The sequence below is a fragment of the Scyliorhinus torazame genome, chromosome 1 (assembly GCF_047496885.1).
Source record: "Scyliorhinus torazame isolate Kashiwa2021f chromosome 1, sScyTor2.1, whole genome shotgun sequence".
NCBI classification, from domain to species: domain Eukaryota; kingdom Metazoa; phylum Chordata; class Chondrichthyes; order Carcharhiniformes; family Scyliorhinidae; genus Scyliorhinus; species Scyliorhinus torazame.
The window spans coordinates 387,517,306-387,541,751 of NC_092707.1; the positions used below are offsets into that span (position 1 = coordinate 387,517,306).

General features: G+C 43.2%; 1 protein-coding gene across 2 annotated transcripts; it reads left to right on the forward strand.

Annotated features, from left to right (window-relative positions):
- Positions 1 to 10,464: 10,464 nt before the first annotated feature.
- LOC140427285 (transmembrane protein 179-like) lies at positions 10,465 to 21,577 on the forward strand. Of its 2 annotated transcripts, XM_072512864.1 has the most exons (4): positions 10,469 to 10,865; positions 17,117 to 17,254; positions 18,575 to 18,653; positions 18,749 to 21,577. In XM_072512864.1, the coding sequence occupies exons 1-4, from the start codon at positions 10,555 to 10,557 to the stop codon at positions 18,917 to 18,919; spliced, it is 699 nt and encodes a 232-aa protein (XP_072368965.1). In that variant the 5' UTR covers positions 10,469 to 10,554; the 3' UTR covers positions 18,920 to 21,577. The 2 variants fall into 2 exon arrangements, with proteins under 2 accessions (XP_072368967.1, XP_072368965.1); XM_072512866.1 differs by lacking the exon at positions 17,117 to 17,254 and having other exon boundaries at positions 10,465 to 10,865.
- Positions 21,578 to 24,446: the final 2,869 nt, after the last annotated feature.

Consider the following 24,446-nt stretch of genomic DNA (forward strand, 5'->3'; position numbering starts at 1 on the left):
CAGCGGCCGCTGTCAGTTTCCCAGCGCATGCGCGGGAGCGTCAGCAGCCGCTGTCAGTTTCCCGCGCATGCGCAGTGGGGAGAGTCACTTCCGCCTCCGCCATGGTGGAGACCGTGGCGGAGGCGGAAGGGAAAGGGTGCCCCCACGGCACAGGCCCGCCCGCGGATCGGTGGGCCCCGATCGCGGGCCAGGCCACCGCGGGGGCACCCCCCGGGGTCAGATCGCCCCGCGCCTCCCCCCAGGACCCCGGAGCCCGCCCACGCCGCCTGGTCCCGCCGGTAAATACCAGGTTTGATTTACGCCGGCGGGACAGGCAATTCCTGGGCGGGACTTCGGCCCATCCGGGCCGGAGAATCCAGCGGGGGGTCCCGCCAACCGGCGCGGCCGGATTCCCGCCCCCGCCCAATCTCCGGGAGCAGAGACTTCGGCGGGGGCGGGGGCGGGATTCACGGCGGCCAACGGCCATTCTCCAACCCGGCGGGGAGTCGGAGAATGACGCCCAGAATCTCCATTGGGGATTGTTTTTAAGATGAACCTCAAAGTATGGTTGTGTATTGACCTAGTGGAGAATTTGATTACAGAACTTAAAGCCATTTGTCGAACCCTGCTTGAGTCCTGTTGGAGCTGCACTCATCCAGGTAAGGGCAGCACAGTCGCACAGTGGGTAGCACTGTTGCTTCACAGCTCCAGGGTCCCAGGTTTGATTCCTGGCTTGGTTCGCTGTCTGTGTGGAGTCTGCACGTTCTCCCTGTGTCTGCGTGGGTTTCCTCCGGGTGCTCCGGTTTCCTCTCATAAGTCCTGAAAGACATGCTGTTAGGTATTTTGGATATTCTGAATTCTCCCTGTGTACCCGAACAGGCGCCGGAATGTGGCGACCAGGGGCTTTTCACAGCAACTTCATTGCAGTGTTGATGTAAGCCTACTTGTGACACTATTAAAGAATATTATCATTATACCGTATTTTATTAATCTGTACTTAAAATTAAATCCAAGTTCCTGAAAAAAATGAACTGTTCAATGGAGTAAAAAGGGTGTTTGACATTAAATCATAGAATTTTGAACAGTAGAAAAAACCTTTTCTCCTGACGCTCATGACCCTGGTCTCTGAAAGAGTTGTCAACTTAGTCCCTTTCCCTGTACCGTTTAAAAATTTTAATCTTGAAATCTTTATCCATTTAACTTTTAAAAGCTATTATGGATTTTCATTCTGTCATTGTTACTGGTTAGACCATTCCAGGTCCTTGTAACCCTCTACATTTATGGAAAAATGTCTCCTGCAACCTCGTCTTTTGCCGAGAAATTTATGTTCTCCAGTTATTGGCTCAGTGATCAGAAGACTTAGTTTTCGTGATTTTTCTTTAACAAGATTTCTCAATTTTCAGAATCTTGTCTTAACTCCCTTGTTCTAATGGAATAGCAAAGCCATCATTTTTCTAGTCTACTTGTGACAATAAAGATTATTATTATATAAAAGCAAATTACTGTGGATGCTGGAATCTGAAACGAAAGAGAAAATGCTGGAAAATCTCAGCAGGTCTGGCAGCATCTGTAGGGAGAGAAAAGAGCTAATGTTTTGAGTCCGATGACTCTTTGTCAAAGCTATGACATAGTCATCGGACTCGAAACGTTAGCTCTTTTCTTTCCCTACAGATGCTGCCAGACCTGCTGAGATTTTCCAGCATTTTCTCTTTCGTTTATTATTATTATTATTATTATTATTAAGTGCAGGGTACAACATCATTCTCCTGATGGGCTCAGTAAGAAGTCTTACAACACCAGGTTAAAGTCCAACAGGTTTGTTTCAAACACTAGCTTTCGGAGCACTGCTCCTTCCTCAGGTGAATGAAGAGGTATGTTCCAGAAACATATATATAGACACAATTCAAAGATGCAAGACAATGCTTAGAATGCGAGCATTTGCAGGTAATTAAGTCTTTACAGATCCAGAGATAGGGGTAACCCCAGGTTAAAGAGGTGTGAATTGTCTCAAGCCAGGACAGTTGGTAGGCTTTCGCAAGCCCAGGCCAGATGGTGGGGGATGAATGTAATGCGACATGAATCCCAGGTCCCGGTTGAGGCCGCACTCATGTGTGCAACCTCAACACCTCCTGATGGGGAGGTAGAGGTTACTCACTGCAGAATTCCTAGCCTCTCACCTGCTCTTGTAGCCACATTATTTCTGGTCAATTGTGACTCCTAGCATGTTGATGGTGGGGAATTGGCATGGTAAGACCATTGAATGTCAAAGGGAGATAGATAGCTTCTCTCTCAGAGGTGGTCATTACCTGGTACTTGTGTGGCACAAATGTTTCTTGCTAGTTATCGGCCCACACCTGAATGTTGTCCAGATGTTGCTGCATGCAGACACAGCTATTTCAGTAACTGGGGAGTTGCAAATGGTACTGACTACTGTGCAGTCATCAGTGAACATCCCCACTTCAGACCTTATGGTGGAAGGAAGGTTATTGCTGAAGGTTGAGATGATTGCCCTCCAACAACCACAACCATTTTCCTGTGTGTTAGGCATGACTCCAACCAGTGGAAAGTTTAGCCCTGATTCCTATTGACTCCATAATGCCACACTCGGTCACAGTCAAGGCCAGTTACTCTCACTTCACCTCATCTATGAGCAAATTTTAAAACATCTGGCACTCAAGAGTGACTCCCACTAAAGTAGTGTGATTAATGCCTTGTTTTAATTTGAGTTGAGATCCTTCAAAACTGTTACCTTTTTCTCATTTATTTGTTCATGGGATATGAGCCTCATTGGTTAGACTAAGCATTTATTGTCCATCTCTAATTACTCTTGAGAAGGTGGTGGTGAGCTGCCACCTTGAACTGTTGCGCTCCATGAACACCCACAGTGCTGTCAGGAAGGGAGTTCCAGGATATTCACCCAGCCAGAGTGAAGGAATGGAAATATATTTCCAAGTTAGGATGGTGTGTGACTCAGAGGGGAACCTCAGGTGGTGGTGTATCCATGCATCTGCCACCCTTGTCCTTGGAGATGGCAGAGGTTTCGGGTTTGAAAAATGCTGTAGTGTGGACAAACCTCACACGGTAGTAATTTATTGTCAATCCCGAGTTGTCTTGAGGGTATTAAGGGCCAATGAATTAGTGTGATCCAGACAGAATAGATGTGGGTGGGAGATTCCCTTTCTTAAAGGACATTGATAAACAATCCAGCAACTACCCTGGCCTTATTCTGATCCCTGTCCACAAATTACCAGATTAATTTGCTGCAGTAGCGTTTTGAGCTCATAAGGGCCATCCATACCACTAGTCTTGTGGCATAATAATTAGGCCAATGTGGTCAATGGTATCATGAAAAGGACCCACTATGGGACTTTACCAGAGAAATTAAACGCAGGACTGCTCTGAAAAATGTATTCAATGAATAGTTAAACCAGAGGGCAGAACAGTTCCACTCAGTGCAGTTAACAGATCTCATTCATGAAGACTCTTGCGGTACTACAATCAGTGGTTCTGAAATTTAGAAGGAAAAAAAGCAGCTAAAAATATATAAATTTCCCAAGTAGAAAATGAGAAGGCCTTTTAAAGTAACAAATATATACTCCACCACTCATAGACTATTTGAACAAGTTCTTTTTAAGGGGGAATTTAATGTGGCCAATCCACCTACCATGCACATCTTTGGATTGTGGGGGCGAAACACGGGGAGAATGTGCAAACTCCACACGGACAATGACCCAGAGCCGGGATCGAACCTGGGACCTCAGTGCCGTGAGGCAGCAGTGCTATCCACTGCGCCACCGTGCTGCCCTCGAACACGTTCTTTAAACAGAAAAGATATACTCCTGTAAGGGACCACGGACATTAAAAGAAGAAATCCGAACACCCAACACTTAACCAACAGAACAACACCACAAGATTTCATATTTTAAAGCAAAAACAAACTTTATGTGCATGAAGAGAAATTAAATAAAGTAAGCACTATTAACATTATAGTTTACAACAATGTGTACTGTGAACTTGATTTTATTTCTTTCCCCAAGAATTCCCTTATATATTGCAACAATTTTGAAAGTGTATTCACTTCTCTAAGGACTGTCACAGCCCTCCAGAATTCACATGAATTATTCTCAAGTGTTCCAGCTATCCTCTGAGGTAAGATTCCATGGGAGTGCTTCCATTAGCTCTTTTTGGCCAGTCAACCCACCAGCTTTTCTTCACAAATCACATGACAAATCATAGCACCAGGGACCAGGGTTCGATTCCGGCCTTGGGTGACTGTCTGTGTGGAGTTTGCATGTTCTCCCCATGTCTATGTGGGTTTTCTCCGAGTTCTCCAGGTTCCTCTAAGATGTGCAGGTTAGGTGGATTGACCATGCTAAATGTTCCTTAGTGTCCAAAGATGTGTAGGTTAGGTGGATTGACCATAATCAATGTGCAGGTTATGATGCTACGGCGGAGGAGTGGGCCGAAGTAGAGTGCTCTTTCGGATGGGTGCTGACTCGATGGGCTGAATTGCCTCCTTCTGCACTGTAGGGATTCTCTGGATTCTATGGACTGCCACAGGTCCTTGTTTGGCTTGCCGGCAGAATCCCAACAGCATATCCATAACTTTCCAAGGTATCTCTGTTGATTGATTTCTATCCCAAAGCTCTATGAGAACTACTGTAGATTTCTTCCAATAGTTGTAAAACCAGAGAAAATCTTTCAGCTGTTTCTTCCACACGGAATCCAAACTGAAATAGTTCCCCACCCACATTCGACATGGCGAATGATTAAGTTAGTATTTCTTGGAGGGAAGGCCTAACTGACTATCATCTCCTGTTGGCTCTCTCAGTCCAATGAGATGCAGTCTACATCATCTTGCTTCTGTCAACAAACACACACACACATAAATTAAACAAAGGAACCTTCCACCTCCAGAGCTCATCTCTATGACAATGTGGCATGCTTTTGGATGATTTCAAACAGAAAAGTTACCAAATTATTTGAACCTCAACACAGCTCTTTGATTACGTAACCCATATGAATAAATTATATTTCAAATGAATGTAATTACTTTCTCTCCAGACTCCCAGGGTCCACACAGAGTCCAGAGATGGGTCACTAGTTTAAGTTTTTTTTCCTCTATCAACTCTGACATTGTAAGGTAAAGACAGGTTAAGTAAACCTAGAATAAAAGCAAAATATAACAGATATTGAATCTGAAACAAAGAAAGTGAATACTGGAAAAACTCAGCAGGTCTGGCAGCACCTGTAGGGAGTGAAGACGGAATTAATGTTTTGAGTCTGTGAGACTTTTCTTTAGAACTAAAGAGCAGAAAAAATGCGTTGGATTATATACCGTATAAGAGTAGGTGGAACAGAGATTCATGGGGGCTGGGACAGATTGCAACAAAGATGCAGCAAAGCTTAAGAACGAGTGACAGATGGTTTGGTGGAGGAGGGGGTGGAAGAGGTTTTGCTTAGGAACAAGAAATGTTTGGGATATAAAAGGTCAAGGTGGAGGAAAAAGGTCACAGTCTAAAGTTGTTGAACTCAATGTTGAAGTCATGAGGGCTGTAAGGTGCCTAATTGAAAGATGAGGTGCTGCTCCTCCAGCTTGTGTTGGGCACCACTGGAGCATTGCAGCAGGCCAAGGATTGACATGTGGGCATGAGAGCAAGATACTGAGTTGGAATGGCAAGCGACAGGAAGGTTAGGTCATGCTTTCAGGCGGAGCGACGGTGTCCCACAAGGCGGTCACCCAGTCTGCATTTAGTCTCCACAATGTAGTGGAGACTGCATTGGGAGCAGTGAATATAATAGACTCGTGAAATACTGCTTCACCTAAAACAAATATTTTGGGCCTAGAACGGTGCGGAGGGAGGAGGTAAAGGGGCAAATGTTGTACCTTTTGCGATTACAATGGAAGGTGCCGTGGGAAGAGGATTGCGAGTTGGGCATGATGGAGGAGTGGACCAGGTGTCACGAGGAAGCGGTCCCTGTGGAATTCTGATGGGAGAGAGGGGGGGGGCAGTGAAGGTATGTTTAGTAGGGGCATCATGCTGGAGTTGGCGGAGGATGATCCTTTGAATGCAGAGGCTAGTGGGGTGGAAAGTGAGGACAAAGGAGACCCTATCATGATTCTGGCAGGTTGGGAAAAGGGTGAGGGCAGAGGTGCAGGAAATGGGTCGAACCCAGTTGAGTGCCCTGTTAATCACAGGTGAGGGGAATCTCAGTTAAGGAAACAAGCAGACATGTCAGAAGCACCATTTATAAAGGTGACATAATCAGAACAGATGCAACAGAGACAGAGAAACTGGGAGATTGGGATGGAGCCTTTAAATGGAACAGGTTGTGAGGAGCTATAGTCGAGGTAGCTATGGGAATCGATGGGCTTGTAATGAACAGTGGTAGTCAATCTATCACTGGAAATGGATACAGAGGTCAAGATAGGGAAGGGAGGTATCGGAGATGGATCATGTTAGGGCGAGTGAGGGGTGGAAATTGGAAGCAAAATCTATAAATTTTTCCAGGTCCAGACAAGAGCATGAAGCGGCACTGATAGTCATCAATGTAACCGAAAAAGCGAGAGCAAGCCTGAGTAGGACTGGAACAAGGAGTGTTCCACATAACTCACAGAAAAAAGGCATGACTAGGGACCATGTGGGTACCCATGGCCACACCTTTTATTTGCAGGAAGTTAAAGGAGAAATTAATGAATGACAGAATTTCAGCGAGGCGGAAGAGAGTGGTGATGGGTATGATTGTTCGGGCCTCTGCTCAAGGAAGAAGCAGAGAACGAGGAGCTCCTGTTGACAATAAGCTGCCGATCACCGGAAGACACAAGTGTTCCCACCATGTCAAGGTGGCAATCCAGGGAGAAGGATAGTACCTGGACTCCAAGCATTAAGCATGAGGAAAGGTTCAACAAACTAGACTTGTTTTCCCTGGAATTTGGAAGGGTAACGGGTGATTTAATTAAAGTATGTAAGATAATAGAGGGGAACAGATAGGGTGGAGTGGAAGGAACTCTGCCAACTGGGCAGTCAGGAACTAGTGGGCATCGTCTAAAAATTAGAGCCAGGCCTTCCAACTGTGAAATTAGGAAAGAGATCTTCACAGAAAAGGTGGTGCAAACAACAACTGATGCTGGATCAATTGTTAAAGTCAGATGTTGAAAAATGTGCATTTATAGCAGGCTCAAGAAACTGAATGTGCATTTATAGCAGGCTCAAGAAACTGAATGTGCATTTATAGCAGGCTCAAGAAACTGAATGTGCATTTATAGCAGGCTCAAGAAACTGAATGTGCATTTATAGCAGGCTCAAGGGACTGAATGTGCATTTATAGCAGGCTCAAGAAACTGAATGTGCATTTATAGCAGGCTCAAGGGACTGAATGTGCATTTATAGCAGGCTCAAGAAACTGAATGTGCATTTATAGCAGGCTCAAGAAACTGAATGTGCATTTATAGCAGGCTCAAGAAACTGAATGTGCATTTATAGCAGGCTCAAGAAACTGAATGTGCATTTATAGCAGGCTCAAGAAACTGAATGTGCATTTATAGCAGGCTCAAGGGACTGAATGTGCATTTATAGCAGGCTCAAGGGACTGAATGTGCATTTATAGCAGGCTCAAGAAACTGAATGTGCATTTATAGCAGGCTCAAGAAACTGAATGTGCATTTATAGCAGGCTCAAGGGACTGAATGTGCATTTATAGCAGGCTCAAGGGACTGAATGTGCATTTATAGCAGGCTCAAGAAACTGAATGTGCATTTATAGCAGGCTCAAGGGACTGAATGTGCATTTATAGCAGGCTCAAGAAACTGAATGTGCATTTATAGCAGGCTCAAGAAACTGAATGTGCATTTATAGCAGGCTCAAGGGACTGAATGTGCATTTATAGCAGGCTCAAGAACATGAATGTGCATTTATAGCAGGCTCAAGAAACTGAATGTGCATTTATAGCAGGCTCAAGGGACTGAATGTGCATTTATAGCAGGCTCAAGAAACTGAATGTGCATTTATAGCAGGCTCAAGGGACTGAATGTGCATTTATAGCAGGCTCAAGAAACTGAATGTGCATTTATAGCAGGCTCAAGGGACTGAATGTGCATTTATAGCAGGCTCAAGAAACTGAATGGCATAATCCTGCTCCTGTGTTCCTTTTTGTAAGTTTATATGAATTTATTTCCATGCATTTACTTGCAACTGAGATTGGTAATTTTTTTGTTGACAGAGTTAACATACGAATTAGAAGCAGAAATAGGCCATTTGGCCCGACTCCACCATTCAAAACGTTCATGGCGATCAGATTGTAACTTCAGCTCCACAATCCTAACCCCCCATAGCCTTTCACCTCCTTTATCTTACCTCTGCCTTAAAAATGTTCAAAGACTCCGCTTCCACCACCTTTTGAGGAAAAGGGTTCCAAAGACTTGCGACCCTCTGTCTTGAATGGGCGACCCTTTAGTTTTAAACAGTGTCCCCGAGTTCGAGATTCTCCAAAGAGAGGAAACATTCTCTCCACATTCACCCCTCAGATCTTATATGTCTTAATCACGTCACCTCTGGGCGGCAAGGTGGTGCAGTGGTTAGCACTGCTGCCTCACAGCGCCGAGGACTCGGGTTCAATCCCGACCCGGGGCACTGTCCGTGTGGAGTTTACACATTCTCCCCGTGTCTGCGTGGGCTTCACCCCAACAACACAAAAAGATGTGCAGGGTAGGTGAATTAGCCATGCAAAATTGCCCCTTAATTGGAAAACAAAATTGGGCACTCTCAATTTATATTTTAAAAAATCAAGCCGCCTCTTATTCTTATAAACCCCATTTGATACAAGCCTAGCCTGTCTAACCTTTCCTCATAAGACAACTTGCCCAATCCAGGTATTAGTTCAGTAAACCTTCTCTGAACTGCGTCCACCAAATTTACATTGTTCCTGAAGTAAACAGACCAATACTGTAGTACTTCAGATGTGGTCTCACTAGTGCCCTGTGTATCTGAAGCATCAGTTCCCTATTTTTGTATTCAATTCTCTTTCCAATAAATGAAAACATTCTATTAGCTTTCCTAATTGCTTGCTGTACCTACAAACTAACCTTTTGCAAATCATGCACTAGGACATCCAGATCCCTCCACATCTCAGAGCTCTGCAATCTCTCAACATTTAGATAATAAGCTTATTTTTTAGTCTTCATGCCAAAATGGACAATTTCATATTTTTCCACATCATATTCCATTTGTCAGATCTTTGCCACTCACTTAACCTCTCTCTATCCCTCTGTGGCCTACTTTTGTCCTCTTCATAACTTACTTTCCTGCTTAATTTTGTGTCATCAGCAAATTTAGCAACCATACTTTCAGTCTCTTCATCCAAGTCATTTATATAAATGGCAAAACGTTGAGGCCCCAGCACCGATCCCTGTGGCACACCACTCGTTATATTTTACCAACCAGAAAATGACCCATTTACATCTACTCTCTGTTCACTATTAGCGAGCCAATCTTCAATCCATCGCAATAATTAATTTAGTAATCTTTATTGTCACAAGTAGGCTTACATTGCAATGAAGTTACTGTGAAAAGCCACTAGTCGCCACATTCCGGCATCTGTTCGGGTACACAGAGGAAGAATTCAGAATGTCCAAATGACCTAACAAGTACATCTTTCGGGACTAGTGGGAGGAAACCAGAGCACCTGGAGGTAACCCACGCAGACACGGGGAGAACGTGTAGACGCCGCACAGACAGGGACCCAGCTGGGAATCGAACCTGGGACCCTGGTGCTGTGAAACCACAGTGCTAACCACTGTGTCACCGCGCTGTCCTATGTTAAAATGTTAACCTCCTATACCGCAAGCTTTTATTTTCCACAATAATCTTTGATATTATTAAGGGATATGGGACAAAGTTGGGTATTAGTAGATGGACTGCAGATCAGCCGTTGGTTAGCGGAAAGGACGCGAGGGGCTGAATGGCCTCTTCCTGATGATATATACATGTGCATTCAAATGAGGGTCTGAATGGCCTCCTCCAGTTGCTATGCACTGTGTCTTTAAATTCGGGTCTGAATGGCCTCCTCTTGTTGCTATGCACTGTATCTTTAAATGAGGGTCTTAATGCCTCCTCCTGTTGCTATGCACTGTATCTTTAAATATGGATCTCAATGCCTCCTCCTGTTACTATGCACTGTGTCTTTAAATTCGTGTCTGAATGGCCTCCTGCTGTTGCTATGTACTGTGTCTTTAAATTCGGGTCTGAATGGCCTCCTCTTGTTGCTATGCACTGTATATTTAAATGAGGGGCTGAATGGACTCCTCCTGTTGTTATGCACTGTATCTTTAATTATGGATCTGAATGGCCTCGTCCTGTTGCTATGCATTGTGTCTTTAAATGAGGGTCTGGATGGCCTCCACCTGTTGCCAGGTGCAGCGTCTTTAAATGAGGCTCCGCCTGCTTTGCCCCGCCCTTTTTTATCCGCTCCTATTTGAATGGCTCGAGCGGCTCCCCGCGCGCGCGAGCAGAGGGCGTTGAGCCGTTAAACGCGGTCTCCGTCAGCGAGGAGGCAGAAACGGAGAAGCGTCCTCGGACGATGGGGCTTGGCAACCGGCTCCTGTTCTGCCAGTGTACCGCCTACCTGCTGGCCTTCGTGCTGTCGCTGTTCGCCGCTGTGCCGCTGGGCGAGGACCAGCACCAGCTGCGGGGCCGCTGCCTGCTCTACGGCGCGGGGCGCTGGCAACAGGCGAACGGCAGCGGCTGCGCGCAGGCGCACTGCTTCCACCTGTTGCGCTGGGGCCCGCAGGCCGCCTGCCGCTACAGCCTCTTCGTGGCCATCTTCAGCTGCGCATACTCGGCGCTGCAGGGCTTCAGGAGTACCTACCTCCTCTGCAAGAGCTTCCAGGAGTAAGCACTGGGTCAACTTGGGCAGCACGGTAGCATGGTGGTTAGCACAATTGCTTCACAGCTCCAGGGTCCCAGGTTCGATTCCCGGCTTGGGTCACTGTCTGTGTGGAGTCTGCACGTTCTCCCCGTGTGTGCGTGGGTTTCCTCCGGGTGCTCCGGTTTCCTCCCACAGTCCAAAGATGTGCAGGTTAGGCCATGATAAATTGCCCTTAGTGTCCTAAATTGCCCTTAGTGTCCAAAATTGCCCTTAGTGTTGAGTGGGGTTACTGGGTTATGCGGATGGGGTGGAGGTGTTGACCTTGGGTAGGGTGCTCTTTCCAAGAGCCGGTGCAGACTCGATGGGCCGAATGGCCTCCTTCTGCACTGTAAATTCTATGAAACTTCACTGGCTTTTGGGCGTAAGGCTGGGCGAGTGTCTGCCCCCCACTCCGAGGTTGTTGAATCTTTGGAATTCTCTAATAGCCCCAGAGGCTGAGTCATTGAGTGCGCTCCAGACCTGGACATCCAGGGATGTGGGGGATAGTGTGGAGAAAACAGCGTCGAGGTAGAAGATCAACCCTGTCGTTTTGCATGGTTTGGGCTCCCTGCTGGCGTTTGATCAGTGCATTTGATAGCCCATCCCCGATCGCCCTTGAGAGGGAGGTGGTGAGCTGCCACCTTGAGCTGCTGCGGCCCATGTTGTGTAGGAGTGCCCGCTGGGCTGTTTGGAAGGAACCGAATGGTGGCCTAGGCTCAAGGGGTGGAATGTTCCCCGTTTCTAACCCGTGATTTGCAATATTTGTGGGCAGCACGGTAGCACAGTGGGTAGCACTATTGCTGCGCAGCCCCCAAGGCCCCAGGTTCGATTTCCGGCTTGGGTCACTGTCTTGTGGAGTCTGCACGTTATCCCTGTGTCTGCGTGGATTTCCTCCGGGTGCTCCGGTTTCCTCCCACAAGTCCCGAAAGACGAGCTGTTAGGTTAATTTGGACATTCTGAATTCTCCCTCAGTGTACCTGAACAGGTGCCGGAGTGTGGCCACTAGGGGCTTTTCACCGTAACTTCATTGCATTGTTGCTGTAAGCCTACTTGTGACAAAGATTATTATACGACTTCTATTCTGCCCCTGTTGGCCGATGGCAGTTCAATTTTAAATTTGGTGCCGCATTTATTCTGAAATTGCAAAGTGTGGTTTGCTTGCTGGCAAACTTGAACAAAATCATCCCCAAATTTGTGGGCTGGGATTGGGATGTCTTCATGGATTTGCTGAAATTTCGGCTGGAGGGAGTTAGCAGTGGAATTGTTACGTGTGTAAGGAAAATTATTGTCTTTTTAATGTGGGGAGGAGCATAACTGTGACTTGCAGATGACTTGGGAGGGTTATGCTATGGTATTTGCTCACCAGATTGGAGTTGAAACTGATTTTTTTCCTGGAGGGAGTGCAGCATAGATTTAGAATGATACTAGAATTCAAAGGATTAAATTAGGAGAGATTACCCAACTTGAGGTTTTATGGGTAATTTGATTGAAGTTTCCAAGATTATTAACGCACGCAAAGTTTCTCCCTATTTACCCCATTTCTCAGGTTGTGAACTTTAGGGAACATGGTCTAAAAATTAGAGCCAAACCTTTAAGAAGTAAAATTGGGAATCATGCCTATAAACAAAGGGTTTGGAACTGAAGTTTGGTACTTTTCCACAAATTTCAATTGATGCTAGATTATTGTTAATTTGAAACCTGTGTGATAAAACGATATAGGGGAAAGGTAGATATGTGGAGTTGGGTTGCCGATCACATTAAATATTGGAACAGGTTTGAGGGGCTAAATGATCTACCCATGTTTCTCCTATTTGTGTCAATGTTTCGTGATCTGATGTATAATTGACTAGTGCTTCAAAACTACACTGTTAGCTGCAACCAGCCCTGAATGCATAATGGTCACATCTAGCCAAAGAATAATTTGAAAAATAGATAACAGACTTAACAGTCCTTTGGTATTTCATATGCAAGTTTGAGACTTAATAATAATCTTTATTGTCACAAGTAGGCTTACATCAATCAACACTGCAATGAAGTTACTGTGAACTTTGGGGATGTTGTGACAAAAATGGTATCTGGAAGACATTCTTTGTATTACTTTGTATTTTGCTGCTTGGGCATTGGTCTGTGTAATGGAATAATTTTTTAAGATTGTACTAATAAATTTAGAATCCTTATTTAGCACAGGATTTGTTGAAGGTAAAATGTTTATTTCAAAGAAAAATATGAAAAAGGATGATTGCTTTATTTGTGAATTAATATTGAATGGCCTAAGTAATACATTTTAAAAACTAGCTGAAATGTCATCAGTTTTGAGTGCTCCTGGTGACTGGAAATGGGGAAGTGTGATCAGGATGAATCTTCTGGGATATATTTCGCCTGAATCTGCTTGTCTTGATATGTTTGTGCAATTTATTACATGTTTTTAATTTAGATAAAATTTCAGCTATGTTCAGGAAACCAAATAACTTGAATACTTAAGAAAAAAAAAATGCTGGAAATACTCATCCGGTGGAGTGAGATCAGATCTCTATTTCTGGTTCTACTTGGCATTCAATTAGATATGTAAGGGAGTGATACTTGCTAAATGATTATTCAGTGAATGAGCAAGCAGTAGAAGAATATCTATTACTATCAAAGATGTGCAGGTTAGATGGGGTTGCGGGGGTGAGGCAGGAGAGTGGGCCTGGGTAGGCTGCGCTTTCAGTGGATCGGTGCAGACTTGATGTGCTGAATGGCAGCCTCCTGCACTGGGGAAATTCTATAAAATAGGGATATTTCAAATGTAATTTAAACTGCAAGAAAAAAACATGAAAATAAAATGAAAGACTCATTTCATAGGGTAGACAGAGAGAGGTTGTTACCGTTTGTTGGGGACTAAAGCTCGGAGCCATAAATTGAAGATAATCACTAATAAATCCAAACTGAATTCGGGGAGAAACATCTTTTACCCAAAAGAATGGTTAGAATGTAGAACCCTCTACCAGAATATCCGAGGCAATTGACATGGATATCTTTCAGGGGGATGTTAGTTAAACACAGGTGAAAAGAATAGAAGATGTGCAGTGGTGGGAAGGGGCTTGTGTCGAGCTTAAATATGGGTATAGATCAGTTGGATGGAATGGGCTGTTTCTGAAAAAAATATCTTTGTAATCCAATGGGAGGACACGATTGGCTTTTGCCACATTGTATAGTCCAAAGCCATTTATTTTGCTTCAAACCGAGTGTGATATTCATAGGCTTGGTATCCTCATTCTGAACTATTAGTGTGCTAAGAAAATCACAAGGTTTGGGCTTGCCAGATATTTCTTTTTGTTAGGATTGTTTCCATATCTGGACATGTAGCCAAATATCAGAGAACCAACTGGCTACCAGCAGATGATAGACCAGAGTTGGTGCCAAATGGCTATTGAATTGTTTATCATGTGTAGATGTGACACTACTTCTTGTGTTATCTTTTACTTTGAATACAACTTGATTGTAACTGCCAACTGCAGTAAACCACCAATTTGAAGTGGAGGTAGCAGCTAAGGTAAATAACTCCATTCTGAGGAATTTTGATATTCAAAGGTAGGGTGTGCAAGTTAACTGGGAAAACTAAGAGGTGACTCAGTTGTTGTACTCTGCAGATGATTTCATATCAATTTGTGATCATGTTCTAAGAACTGTTGATAACTATTTGCTTGTTCACCAGCAGACTGTAAGTGTGGGTGTAGGCGGCACGGTGGTGCAGTGATTAGCCCTGCTGCCTCACTGCGCCAAGGTCCCAGGTTCGATCCCGGCCCTGGGTCACCATGTGTGGAGTTTGCACATTCTCCCCGTGTTTGCGTGGGTTTCACCATCACAACCCAAAGATGTGCAGGGTAGGTGGATTGGCTATGTTAAATTGCCCCTTAATTGGAAAAAATGAATTGGGTCCTCTAAATTTATTTTAAATAAACTTTAAAAAAGTGGGTGTGTCAGAATGATCTGGTCAATTCTCAACAGTCAATTGTCAGACATGAGATTTTTAGCTGGGTTAGAAAGATGGAGTCTTGGCACTGCTGCTTCACGGCGCCGAGGTCCCAGGTTAGATCCCGGCTCTGGGTCACTGTCTGTGTGGAGTTTGCACATTCTCCCCATGTTTGCGTGGGTATCGCCCCCACAACCCAAAGATGTGCAGGGTAAGTGGATTGGCCACGCTAAATTGTCCCTTAATTGGAAAAAAATTAATTGAGCGCTCTAAATTTAAAAAAAAAAGAAAGACAAAGTCCCTCCTAAGCTGTGCAGATCCACTATTTTAGAATTTGATCTGATCTCCAAAATGGGGCTTGGGAGGAAAAGAGAATGCTTGAGGGAAAGTTAGAGGAGAGTAAGTTGAAGAAAATCGTGTGAAGAGGGGGGAAAAAGGTGAGGCTTGCAGAAGAAGAGCATTTGTAATTTAAGTATGTTTGCGCCGCAAGACTGATATAGCTACAGCAATTGTAAAATCACTTGTTAGTTACAGCTTTATAAATTAATGCTTGGTTTCTGAGCTAGAAATGAATGATTGATTAATGGAGACATTACCTTCTGAATCTGGAATGCAATGCTGAGCACTGATGACAGATTAGTACTTAGCCTATCAGAAAGGATTAGTAATTTAAACGATCGTATGTTCAGTGATTCAAATTTGTCAGGCTAAATATAACTTCTTCCTCAGGAGGAGACTTTAGGATTAGAAAAAAACATCAGGATTAATTAGAAATACAATTAAATGATGAATGAAAAGTAGATGCACCATAGGAAGCATTCTATCTGGCTGCATCACAGCCTGGTATGGCAACTGCTCGGCCCAAGACCGCAAGAAACTTCAGAGAGTCGTGAACACAGCCCAGTCCATCACAGGAACCTGCCTCCCATCCAGTGACTCTATCTACACTTCCTGCTGCCTGGGGAAAGTGGGCAGCATAGTCAAAGAACCCTGGCACCCAGCTTACTCATTCTTCCAACTTCTTCCATCGGGCAGGAGATACAAAAGGCTGAGAACACGAACAAACAGATTCAAAAACCGCTTCTTCCCGCTGTTACCAGACTCCTAAACGACCCTGTTATGGACTGACCTGATTAATACTACACTTCTGTATGCTTCACCTGATGCCGGTGTCTATGTATTTACATTGTGTACCTTGTGTTGCCCTCTTATGTATTTTCTTTTATTTTTTATGTACTAAATGATCTGTTTGAGCTGCTTGCAGAAAAATACTTTTCACTGTACCTCCGTACACGCGACAATAAATAAATCTAAATACACGTAAAGGAATCTTGAAGTCCTTATGAAAACCAGCAAGAATCACAGAAGTTAGATGTTGAAGGCTAAGTAGAGTTTTGAAGTACAAGGAATGACTAAAGTAATGGAAACTAGTAATTGTGCAAACATTAACTGAGGGTTATGCTGAGAGCAAATATGATTTTAATTTATGCAGGACAAAGTTTGAGTTCTCAAAGTGATGGCACAGAAATGTAATAGAAAAATAGCAGGTATTTCCATCAGACCTTGCAAACAAAAACTGGTCAAAATTTGATTGTAATTTGCTGTCTCAGGATTCCAACTTGTGTAAAGATTCCAACTTGTGTAGATGTTTGTTATGCTGGAGTTGTTTGCTGAATAAAGTTCTAAACGAGTCAATGAATGATTTGAGCTTGTTTACAAGGGCTGACTATGTGGAAGGGAGGATAGCTATCTAATGGAAATACATGGAAGAAGTACATACTGGTAGCGCACAGTGGGAAAAGTCACCCAGTCCAGATGGAATGCATCCCAGGGAAGGAAGAGTTCTGGCAACAATCTTGCAACACTATTTGGACATGGGATATGGGAGTAATGTTAGAGGACTGTCAGGTTTGCAAATGTTAAAAGCTCTGATCAAACAAAGGAATGGGTGAGTGCAAGCCAGTCAGTCTATTGGTGGTGAGGAAGCTTAGATTAATCTGATTTGATTATAGCTATCTTTTTTTTTCAATTAAGGGGCAGTGGCCAATCCACCTACCCTGCACATCTTTGGGTTGTGGGAGTGAGACCCATGCAGACTAGGGGAGAATGTGCAAACTCCACACTGACGGTGACCCGGGGCCGGGATTGAATGCATGTCCTGGGTGCTGTGAGGCAGCAGTACTAACCATTGCACCACCGTGCCGCCCTTGGTTATGGCTGTCTCGATGAGTATCAGTATATGTCATCTTTTAATTTCCGATTTTTACTCTCTTTAAATTATAGATCACTTTTTTCAGAATTTGTAAGCATGCTTCTTAGCTGCACCATTGCTTTGCTGATGCTGGTTGCCAGTGCCACAGTGAGCGATGGTCTTAATACCTGGTGCAACTCTGTCACAAACAAGGGTAACACGACAATCAGGTATGAGACATATTGATGGGAATCTGTATGCAGAATATGTAAGTAAGGACAAAATATAAGTTACATGCATATATAATTGATCTCTTCCCTCTAGCTCCTCTTCCCTGAAGACTTTACTTGATCATGAATCTCCATGTCCCATGCTTGCGAGATCAACTATAAATAAATACATGCAGCTGAATTTAATTTAACACTCACTGGTTGCAATCATTAACTGTATCCCAGATGATTTTTGTTTCTTTCCTAGTCACTATATTGCCTGGAATGTTACATGGTGCCTTTTGAGCACTACCTTTGGGCCACTGATCCAATGTACTCTGAATTTCCATTAAATGCAGAAGCTACCTTCCAGGACCGTTTCACCCAGTGAATTTGGCCTGACGTTCAAAAGACATTTGTTCAGTTTTAGAATTGATGGGAGGTTGATCTAATGAGTTTTCCCATCCCATGTCAAAGATTTTCCCACATGGGCAGCCTTTGGTTTGACCTTTTTCCTACTTTGGAGGAGGCAGAAGCTTTGTTGTCTAAACTATTCAAAATTGCCTACTTGTTCAAGTTGGAGCCAAAGGTTTACACTCCCATGTCCAGGTTGTGCTTTTTGGCTGATATGTTGGGCACGGTAGCCTGAGCGCTATCATTTTCAAACTTGCACTGCCACTCAGCTGCATTCAATGCCACATCTGTGGCAAATTTGGATGCTTTTGTTAAACGTGTTGGTCCAGATTCAAAATTGGATCTGCTAAGGAATCAAAAATTGTAGGTGTCACTTCTTGGGCTGTTCCTTAGATCAGAACCTTTTGAGTGAGGGATTAGATTGTACAGATATACAGTTCTGGTTCCACGGTAGTACAAGTGACTAGCACTGTGGCTTCACAGCGCCAGGGTCCCGGGTTCCATTCCCCGCTGGGTCACTGTCTGTGCGGAGTCTGCACATTTTCCCCGTGTCTGCGTGGGTTTCCTCCGGGTGCTCCGGTTTCCTGCCACAGTCCAAAGACGTGCAGGTTAGGTGGATTGGCCATGCTAAATTGCCCTTAGTGTCCAAAAGGTTAGGAGGGGTTATGGCGATAGGGTGGAAGTGAGAGCTTAAGTGGGTTGGTGCAGACTCAGTGGGCCGAATGGCCTCCTGCACTGTATGTTCTATGTTTATTGCAATCTCAAACAAAGAGCCCAGCCCACTCATATCTGGGGTTATATCTGTATTTTTCTTTGATACTTGATGCCTTAAGTTTAAGTGAATATATCTTTTTTAAATGGAATGCTTTTATCCCTGTTCCTTTTATAAAGCTTGTTAATGTTAGGCAATTTACTTTATTATTGCAGCTGCAGAGATGCCCAGGAAGAGCCTCTTAATCTGAATGAGGTTCCTACTTTGTTCTATGATCACTTTGGTACTGCACAGGTAAACGAGCTGTAGCAGTTGCGTTTATTGAAATTAATAAGGAAACTAGTGTGGTTTAACCATCAGTAACCTTTTGCTTGCTATTTGTTTTTCAGTTTGGCCTCTGGTGCGCTTGGATAGTGTGGATTGTATTGGCAATACTTGCTTTCTTGAAAATTTCTCACAGTCGCTGCAAAGATGACTTTTCTGTACAGTACAAAGAGACACTTCTAAGCCAGCAATCTCATGGATATTTTCAGAGACAAGTGGGCAGTGTGTTCATCTAATCAAATAGAGTATAATTGATTGCAACTCACTAATATAAAAAGTGGGATCAGTAAAATGTCTTGTGACTGATTATCATGGTTGTGACTTTTCCAACCTCTACCCCATGCCCTGAGGATGAATCCATCTACAACTTAACCCTGTAAAAAAAATTCCATTTACTGGCAGAACTCATATTTCTTTTGGTCCAATTTTATTCCTGTTCAGTAAATTGATATTTTGCCTAATGCTTATGGAATTCCAAATGAGCTGAGCCAGTGCAAATTATCTAACAATTTATTTTTGTATACTTATGTGCAGCTTGAGTAGTTTTCTGTTCACTTGCAACATGTCAGTGAGAAATTGCTATTGAGACACTGCCTATACAATATCTAAAATTATGGAATGGCAGCATATAGTTGAATTTTCAGGTTTTTTTGTTCTTGAAGTGAGCATACTTATCTCCGTTGCTAATTTATTATTGTTTGAGAATTCTTTTTTTTTTTTATAGAACATCTGTTATTTAACTCGTTGATTTTTTGGCGTCAGTAGTTTTTGGGGTTGGAGTTGATGGTCTTGCCTAAAAAGATGGTTTTCCTGCAGTATAGCTACAGTTAATACTAGGGTTATTGGAAGATCGTTGACCCTTTAAATATAATCTGTTTCATAATAATAGTGTGTGTAACGAAGCATTCAATTATTATTTAATGAAATCAGATTGTCCATGATGCAAAATCTGGTTGAGATCGGATCTCCTTTAAGATGCCAAATTAGATCAACTTTTGGTTCATATTGAACTAATTAACTCTGACAGAAAGCAGGTTCCGTGCTAACTCCATTTCCAGCAAGCACATGTAAAATAATGTGTGGTAAATGTTTGCAGCTTAAAAAAACTCTTGTGTAGAATTTAATGATAGGTTGAGGGTATTCACAGAATGAAACAAAATGACTGGCGTTGAGAAAGATGGAAACTTAACATCTGGTTAATTTTCACGGTGTATCACTGAGGATGGTCGAATTCAAACGAGCTGAATGCCGTTAACTGCCTTTAACTAATTTCATAGAGCAATAATTGATTGTAAAATGTCCTCCCCACTTGTCTCTTTCCCTGTTGAAGTCATGCCTTCTGAGATTGAGTAAAGCAAAACTTGTGTTCGTGTTGAACTTGGGGATATTCAGAATAATTTGCGTATGACAACAAAATTGGTCTGTAGGTTTTCTTTCAGAAACTGCACATGGAACTGTTTGCTTGCAGCAAGTGCATCTGATCTCATCATTCAGCTTTCTGGTCATGGTTTGATTCATTTAGACTTCCATTAGTATTCATTCTACTGATGTCAAAGTTTTTGGCATTCAGTTTTACCAAGTCCGTTTCTTAACTGTTGATGGGGATAGATGCTTCAATCAACGTTTTCCTTTTGCAGCCTAAAATCTTATCAGTGACTTATTCACATTCACCACAGCCCTAGGATCAGTTAGCTTTCCCAAGTGGCTTACCAAATTGTGCCACGTTTTCCCCCAAAAGTCCACTTTGTTCCAAGGTTTCTAACTGTAGATTGTGCATTTGCTAATCTGCACTCTCTTCCAAACCTTTGGGATGGGCTGGCTATCTATGTATAGGAATTTAGCTGACATGAGTTTGAGAAAATGTTCTCAAAACAGGTTTGCAACACCCTATTGCTGCAGATAAATCAAAAGCACCATCAATGTGCAAATTGGAATAAAGTCATTCAGCTCAGAACTGTGAATTTCACAATTCATCTGTTCAAACAATCTGTGGCATTCTAGACTCTTAAATATTTAACCATAAAACAATGGAGCTCATTCAGTACAGATAGTCCCACATGGCACTTTAGTGTCATCCTTCCACAGAGAAGACATTTTTTTTCCCCCAGCACCCTATGGCTAATGTGATGCTCTGATGCTCTGCATCAGCTATAATCTTGGCTTCTACCATTGTGCATCCTCGTCCCCATGTATTCTATTTACTTCTCAAAGGTCGAAGCTTAAACCACACAAATTTATTTCTAACCGATCTCATGCCATAGCAGATCCGCTTTATGGGCCGTTCTGTGTTGCTTCCAGATATTGATATTTTCCCTTTGCTGCAGTAACCAGAATTGAACACCATATCCAAAATACAGCTCCACCAAAGCATTACATTCTTCAACAATTAATGCTTGAAACTGTTAAGCTTCTAGTTTGACAGTATAGTTTAGCATTGCTTGCAGTAGCTGTATATGGATTGTGCTGACTTTTGTCATTTGCAGAACTCCTTCAAGTTAATTCTTTCAAGTCCGTGGTGGGCAAAGCTGGCCCACCAACTGATAGCAAAAGGAGAAAAACACAAATGTACAGATTGAGCCTCGGAGATTCATTGAGATTGTTGCCGGGTACAACCATGTAAAATGCTGTCAAAGTGGATTGGCCTGTTTGAAAGACAGTGCAATGAAGAAAGACAGTGCAATGAACTGGATTGGTGTAGTGTAAGCTGAACAGTAATTGTGTTTTGACCACTAATCGATAGATACTGTGAAAGTTATGCTGTTTAACTAATGCACTAATAAACTAATGTTTATGTAATTCTTCAGCACAACTAATGATGAAGTGTTTAAACTGGCTCCTAATTGTCGCCCATATAAAAGATTTAACGAAACACCAATAAAGGAATTTACTAACAACTCCTGTTCCAATGCTTGTTCTTTTTGCCATATGTAGCCAACTTTTTCAGAATGAAATAGAACATAGAACAGTACAGCACAGTGCAGGCCCTTTGGCCCATGTTGTCTTAGCAATGTGAACATTTTCTATTGTACTTTAACTAACAAAAAATGTTATTTGCATTCTACCTAGGGCCATACAAGCAGGACTATGGGTGTAGGCAACATGGACCAATTGCAATGATTGGTTATTAACCAGTTTGTAAATTAGTTGAACTTTATTTCAAATAAACACGAAGGTAGAATTTAATTCCATTTCTATGGAGGTCCATACAAAATTTTTAAATAAACAATATCCCCAAATTCACATCTAACATTAAATATAATCAAGTTATATACCTGGGGAAAGAAACCATGCCAAATAATACATGGACTTGGAAACATTCTTCCATTCAGTGAGTTTATGGTTTTTACCCAATTTTCAATATTCAGATGTAAGCTTATACATATATTCACTTCTTTTTAATAAATTTAATGTATCCAATTTTTTTTCTCCCCCAATTAAGGGGCAATTTAGCATGGCCAATCCACCTGCCCTGCACATCTTTGGGGATGAAACCCACGCAAACACGGGGAGAATGTGTAAACTCCACATGGACAGTGACCCAGAGCCGGGATCGAACCTGGGACCTTGGCGTTGTGAGGCAACAGGGCTAACCCACTGCGCCACCGTGCTGCTCCTACATATATTCACTTCTAAACACTACTCAAACAGAACAATTTAAAAAATATTTTATAGCACATGTTTGATTTCTAATACTCAATTTGTAACTGCTTGATTTTTTTTCTCTTTGAAAATTTTACAGCCGTTGTCAAGAAACTAGTTTTACTTGAATGTTAGGTAAATTTGTATTTTGCCCATTAGCATGTTAACAGTGTGGAAACCACTTTGGGCTTCTTTATACAAATAAATGACATAATGTAGTTGTTAAAACAATTCATTGCATGTGTCACTCAATAGGTCACCAAAACCTACAAGTGGCCCTCCAGCCCAAATAATTTCCCCACCCTGTTAAGAACATAAGAACTAGGAGCAGGAGTAGGCCATCTGGCCCCTCGAGACTGCTCCGCTATTCAATGGGATCATGGCTGATCTTTTGTGGACTCAGCTCCACTTTCCGACCCGAACACCATAACCCTTAATCCCTTTATTCTTCAAATAACTATCTATCTTTATCTTAAAAACATTTAATGAAGGAGCCTCAGCTGCTTCACTGGGCAAGGAATTCCATAGATTCACAACTCTTTGGGTGAAGAAGTTCCTCCTAAGCTCAGTCCTAAATCTACTTCCCCTTATTTTGAGGCTATGCCTTTGGATCTGCTTTCACCCACCAGTGGAAACAACCTGTCTGCATCTACCTTATGTCCTTCATAACAACCTGCCCGCAGGAAAAAGATAATGTTGTGGAGGAGAATGCTGAGACCCAGGCTATTAGAATAGATGGCATTGAGGTACGTAGGGAAGAGGTGTTGGCAATTCTGGACAGGCTGAAAATAGATAAGTCCCCGGGGCATGATGGGATTTATCCTAGGATTCTCTGGGAGGCCAGGGAAGAGATTGCTGGACCTTTGGCTTTGATTTTTATGTCATCATTGGCTACAGGAATAGTGCCAGAGGACTGGAGGATAGCAAATGTGATCCCTTTGTTCAAAAAGGGGAGCAGAGACAACCCCGGCAACTATAGACCGGTGAGCCTCACGTCTGTAGTGGGTAAAGTCTTGGAGGGGATTATAAGAGACAAGATTTATAATCATCTAGATAGGAGTAATATGATCAGGGATAGTCAGCATGGCTTTGTGAAGGGTAGGTCATGCCTCACAAACCTTATCGAGTTCTTTGAGAAGGTGACTGAACAGGTAGACGAGGGTAGAGCAGTTGATGTGGTGTATATGGATTTCAGTAAAGTGTTTGATAAGGTTCCCCACGGTAGGCTACTGCAGAAAATACGGAGGCTGGGGATTGAGGGTGATTTAGAGATGTGGATCAGAAATTGGCTAGCTGAAAGAAGACAGAGGGTGGTGGTTGATGGGGAATGTTCAGAATGGAGTTCAGTTACAAGTGGCGTACCACAAGGATCTGTTTTGGGGCCGTTGCTGTTTGTCATTTTTATCAATGACCTAGAGGAAGGCGCAGAAGGGTGGGTGAGTAAATTTGCAGACGACTCTAAAGTCGGTGGTGTTGTCGACCGTGTGGAAGGATGTAGCAGGTTACAGAGGGACATAGATAAGCTGCAGAGCTGGGCTGAGAGGTGGCAAATGGAGTTTAATGTAGAGAAGTGTGAGGTGATTCACTTTGGAAGGAATAACAGGAATGTGGAATATTTGGCTAATGGTAAAGTTCTTGGAAGTGTGGATGAGCAGAGGGATCTCGGCGTCCATGTACATAGATCCCTGAAAGTTGCCACCCAGGTTGATATGGTTGTGAAGAAGGCCTATGGAGTGTTGGCCTTTATTGGTAGAGGGATTGAGTTCCGGAGTCAGGAGGTCATGTTGCAGCTGTACAAAACTCTGGTACGGCCGCATTTGGAGTATTGCGTACAGTTCTGGTCACCGCATTATAGGAAGGACGTGGAGGCTTTGGAGCGGGTGCAGAGGAGATTTACCAGGATGTTGCCTGGTATGGAGGGAAAAATCTTATGAGGAAAGGCTGATGGACTTGAGGTTGTTTTCGTTGGAGAGAAGAAGGTTAAGAGGAGACTTAATAGAGGCATACAAAATGATCAGGGGGTTAGATAGGGTGGACAGTGAGAGCCTTCTCCCGCGGATGGAAATGGCTGGCACGAGGGGACATAGCTTTAAACTGAGGGGTAATAGATATAGGACAGGTCAG